Here is a 5,598-nt window from a genome sequence, read left to right on the forward strand (position 1 = left end):
TGGTGTTGTACTCGGCTCTGATCGGATCTGAACAACTTGCTGCTGCAGTCAAATTTCAGTCAGTTTTTTTGTGCTACCAATGAGATGACAGCTCTGTGTAACGTAACCTTTAAGTTACCCAAACTCCTCATCTCTGTCTGCAGCGGGGGGCGGGGGGGATCACTAGTGCCTTCTGTTGTCTGTAACTGATTTACAGATATCACTAACGGTGTTTCCAAGGCTCGTTGTATTATTTTTCATATTTATTTTTGCTTAACTGCTACCTGGCATGTTGTTAAACCTAATCAACACCGTAGAGGTCTTCACAGGTCCGCCGTCTAAATTATACTCAGTCTAATCAGGTGTGGTAGGGTCCTGTTTCATTACTGCAGGACTCTGTGTCTAATAACTGAGTGGGTCCAAGCGCGCTGTCTATCAGCGCTGATCATGTGGTGTTACTGCTCCACCACGGCGGCCCGTTAGGTGGAGGAGCATCGTGCTGCTACCAGCGTTGGTGTTCTCTCGTTGTTTAGACCAGGTCTTATTATCCTCCTCCTGTCCGGATCAGTTGTCTTTTAAAAAAGAATACATTGATGCACATTTATGGGTTCTGGCAGGTTTTTCACAGATCTGTTTCAGATGGGGTCGATCATTTTGGACTCATAAGGACCTCTACTACACTTAACACTACTACTGCACATCAGTGGTGAAAAGAACAAATAGCTGTTGGATTGCAGCAATGGCTCTTATTCTGAAATGTCCAAGGGACTCTGACACATGGTCAGTTTACTAATCACATTTCATCTTTCTAGTCTATTGTTATAAATGAAGTGCTGATTTGTTTTGTTTCCAGGCATCATCTCCATGGTGATCTTCACCGTCCTCTGCATCATGGTGTTTGTGATCCGTCATATGTTCCGTCATAAAGGCTCCTACCACACCAACGAGGCCAAGGGAGCGGAGTCAGCAGACTGTGCCGATGCTGCGATCATCGTCAACGACCCGGCCTTCACCGAAACCATTGACGAGAGCAAGAAGGAGTGGTTCATCTGAACCCTCTCAACAACTTGGACACATGACGTTAGGATGTATGTAGTTTTCTAAGCATAGGGAGTAGTAGTGAGGTCAGCACCTGTGGAACCTCCAGGATGTGCCGAGTGGTTTATTTAAAGACTTTATGGACAACGGACACCGTGGCATTACAGTGTGGGTATTAAGCACAGGGCACAGTGCTGCCTGGCAGAGCCCGTGTGGAGCTGTGGAGTGCTTTATTTTAACTTGATTTGGACAGTGTGACAGGATGTCAGCCTTCAGATGGTGTAGAGGATGGCGCCATGAAGTTACAGGCCTTGGATGAGCGAGTGTGTTCATTAGCTTTTATTTTAGTATTTATTTATTGAATTTTTCATTTGATTTCAGTTAAATTTATTTATTCATATTTAAGTAATATATTTTTTGTAAAAGGTCTTACTTTGTTTACGTTATAGATTCATATCTTTATGCCTTTGTGCAATCTGCTGGTATTTCAGAAAAGTATGGCATTAATGGTAATGATCATTAATCCATTAATCCCAATAATCCTCTACGTCTGCAGCAATGCTCATAAATTACCGTTTTTTGTATTATTGCCTTATTTAAATTGATTTCAGTACATTTGTTGGCGTGTGTCTGTGCACTGACTGGCTCGCTTTTCTGTGAAGCAGATGTAGTCACGACTTTGTCCGCATCTTTTGGACTAAGAACGGAAAGGAAACGTCACACTTCTACATGACAAGTGTCTCTTAGTGACTTTTGAGCATTGATTGTTGAAACTTTTAATGATTGCATCATTTATTTTTCTGTTTCTGATGCCAAATGAGATCAGGGGTGAGTTCAGCTTTTGAAGAATGAAATGGGTCCTGTCAGTCCACGAGAGCTCCACTCACTAGTTTCTTTATGTTTTTCAGATTTCTGAGGCAGATGTTGTCTTTAGTTTGCAATGAAAAATGCTGATACCACGTACCACAAAGTTTCTATTTAATCTGTTTTATCTTCCTGTGTGCCATCTGACTGAGAGTCAAATAAGATGAAGTTTATCTTGGTCCAGTACGGAGACAGGTGGGGGAGGAGTTTAGCCTAGGTTAGCACAAAGATTGGAAGCAGGAGGTAACCGCTAACCTAGCTTAATCACAAGTGAACCAACACACATTCCAACAACTCCCTGATTCATTTATTCTGCGTTTAGTGGCAAGCTCCATCCAAGAGCTCAAACCTGGCAACCCCACTGAGAGGACAGGACTTTATGTGTTCTGGTTGGTCAAGAAACATCTTTAACACTGCTGGCACTTAGAACCATTATGTCTTTGTATCCATTTCTACACAAGATACAATGTGTGACACACAGGTTTGAGTTGTTGGAAGCAGGCCTGTAGTCAGGGTCACATACTGTGTGTCAAGGCCACATACTGTGTGTCAGGGCCACATACTGTGTGTCAGGGCCACATACTGTGTGTCAGGGCCACATACTGTGTGTCAAGGCCACATACTGTGTGTCAGGGCCACATACTGTGTGTCAGGGCCACGTACTGTGTGTCAAGGTCACATACTGTGTGTCAGGGCCACATACTGTGTGTCAAGGTCACGTACTGTGTGTCAAGGTCACATACTGTGTGTCAGGGCCACATACTGTGTGTCAGGGCCACATACTGCATGTCAAGGTCACATACTGTATGTCAAGGTCACATACAGTGTGTCAAGGTCAGTGTCCAAACGGGTTTGAGATAAATTCAAGACCAAGTCCACAAGGGTTTGACATCAAAATGAAAAGAATGTAGTCCTCCTGTTTCTTTAAGTGAAAGTCAACTGTGATATAACTTCAGTCATTTGAATTTAGAAACGTTTCAAATGTGATAGCAACAGGAAACAACTTCAAAAAGAACAACTCTCTGCAAAAAAATAGAATTGTATTAGAAGCAAAATATTCTTGCGCAGTGTTACAAGCTAACTATGAACATGTGACAGTTAGCAGATCAGCCTCTCCAGTCTGCTAAGAGAGCAGCCAGCCATGCTGGTCTCGGCCCGGTCCAGACCAAAGACAAGGTGAGACTGGAGGCTGACATCGAGACAAGTCCAAATCGAAACATCCTCAAGATTGTGACAAGTCTGAGATAACCGAATAAAACATCTGGAGTACCACAGCTCTGGTTGGAAGTTGACCTAGACTAGCAGTTTCCTCTGTGTCCAGCCTTTGTGTTATGCTGGGCTAAACATGTCCTTGACCTATCTCTCTGCTGGAGGACAGATGAAACTGATAATGATCATCTTGTCCAAGATGGCAAGTAACAAGCAAAACAAGTAACTTGCCAAAATGCTAGCACAATATTACTCTAGGTAATCAGCCTCTACTGGCAGCATGTTAGGAATTATCATTTCCAAGCTACCGAGAAAGTCTTTATTATTTCCATTGAACATGGTGTTTTGGAATGATTCCCCAGTGTTAATGATACTGATTTGTTTGGGTTTAGTGAAGTTGGGGTTAGTACAGTATGTGTGAGGCCATGTTGAGGCCTCTTCCTACACTAACAACTCTTCAGATGGACTGAACTGACTCTTAGTTCAGGGTTCTTCTAAAACCTGTCCTTTAAAAACCTGATCTTTCTTTTTTTTATGAAGTAGGATGACATTTCTGGAAAAGAATGTTTCACATGCAAAACTATGGCATACATCCTGACATTTGATTGTATTGCATTTGTATTCCTTTGACTGCGCTGCAGTGTAATGGCATGCTGTTTGACACTGAATGACACGTATTTCTGTTTGATAAGCCACCGTAGCATCACATTGCTTTTTCTTCATGTTATATGTATAAAACTTAGCTTAACTGTTCTTTTTATAGCTGATTTCTCATTCTTTGTGCTTTTCTCGTTGTCTTGAAAAATTGTATGCTTCTGTAAAGATCTGTAAGAGAACTGATAGACAAATGTTGTGTTTGTGCAATTTGTTGCCTCAATCTCATCACCCTGGACAGCAACTAATTTTATTTTGCCACGACACTTCTTATTGGGAAGAGCAGTAAAATATGAGTACAGATCTTACACACTTCAGAAAAAAGATTATCAGTACAAGGAGATATTTGCTACATATAACATCTGAAAACATGAACACATTATTCAAAATCAAGACTTTGGAAGACGGTCCAATCCATCCCTGAAAAAGCAGACAGACGCTGGTTGATGTCAATCACCAGATTTCATGGAAGAAACTAAATCTTCACCCAGAAAAAATGGATTAGTACTGATTAGAATGTGTCAAGTTATTTGTTGTCTGCTGATGTTGATGATGCACTCATCTAGAGACAAATACAACCTGCCTGCATATTATACTATAAACTTGATTTTACTGTATACCCACAGTGGCCCCGAGAGCTCCACGCACTGCAGATTAAGAAAACATGTTCACCAATTTCACAACTGAAAGGTACGGGGAAGTTGATGTAGCTACCTCAATGCGTCCTTGTGACTGGATGCTAGCTGTGAGCATGGTACCGCCTGTTGTGCTGTGTAGACATCACCGACATGGACAGAAAAATGTCAAATTGTACTATGTACTCTGCTCCATTGGTGCATAGTGCTGTTTGGTTGCATTGCATCTATTTAAACTCCAGATTTAAGGTGTTTGGAGGCTGGTGACGGGGCCGAGTGTCATCGACACCGGGCGGACATGGGGCCTCATTTATAAAACTCTGTACGTACAAATGAGGAAATGTACGTACCCCCAAAAATATTCCAATTTATAAAACCATGCGTACTCCTGCTAGTGCACAATTTCTTTTTATAAATCCCAAATCAACTTGGAATTGTCCGCACGTGGATCAGCCTCATATCCTCTACACGCCTACATTCAGCCAGAAATGGTCGATGCAAAGCACCTCATGAATGTTTTTATATAGAAATCAGCCTGTTGATCAGTGGATCTCACGGTGAATCACGGTGACTACCGAGAGGAAGACCAAGACAAGGAATTCTGACACAGAGATGTAGGAGAGGAGGTCCCTGAACACTTGCTCCCTCCTAATCCTACCATTCACGTATCCTCACAGTGCCGGGGAATCCTGCAGCATTACACATTACTGCAATACTGCTGGAATCAGACTGATCGCTTCGCAACTCGTCAAAATGGTCACTACAATCAGTAATATCCCCCACACTGGATATCATTTGAAAATGGAAGTTTGTTAGGTGAACACAATTTGTTTCATTATTGAAGTTTTGTTATCCTAAACGTGGCCTGCTGTATGAATAGGACTCATAATGAGGACATGGAGTGTAACGCCTGTGGGAGAGAAGTCACTGGCTTTATTTCCACACTGTGTTTATTTCCACAGTCTGTATGTGCAGGTGGTTGAGGTGACTTGAGAAGGCTGGGTGTATGAGGCAGCCACCGCAGTGCCTCCATTACACCATGAGCGCTGGAGAGCGCACTGGAGACAGTCCGATAGCTCTTTTTATTAGATTTATGTACAACTCAAAGGTTTTGAACGAGGCCGACTAAAACCAGTTTACCACCACTTTACGCCATCTTACGACACAGATGCATATTCTTTAATCAGACTATTAGACTGTATCGTATCTATATAGCTGC

General features: G+C 42.3%; 1 protein-coding gene across 1 annotated transcript in view; it reads left to right on the forward strand.

Moving 5' to 3' along the window:
* The window catches only part of LOC119498315 (contactin-associated protein-like 2), a 79,826-nt gene extending 75,888 nt beyond the window's left edge, over positions 1 to 3,938 (forward strand). Inside the window, exon 25 of the mRNA XM_037787087.1 lies at positions 833 to 3,938. Coding sequence (XP_037643015.1) covers positions 833 to 1,032 — 200 coding nt within the window. The 3' untranslated portion in view covers positions 1,033 to 3,938. The remainder of the gene's footprint in view (positions 1 to 832) is intronic.
* The last annotated feature ends 1,660 nt before the right edge of the window (positions 3,939 to 5,598 follow it).

The sequence above is a fragment of the Sebastes umbrosus genome, chromosome 12 (genome assembly GCF_015220745.1).
Source record: "Sebastes umbrosus isolate fSebUmb1 chromosome 12, fSebUmb1.pri, whole genome shotgun sequence".
NCBI lineage: Eukaryota > Metazoa > Chordata > Actinopteri > Perciformes > Sebastidae > Sebastes > Sebastes umbrosus.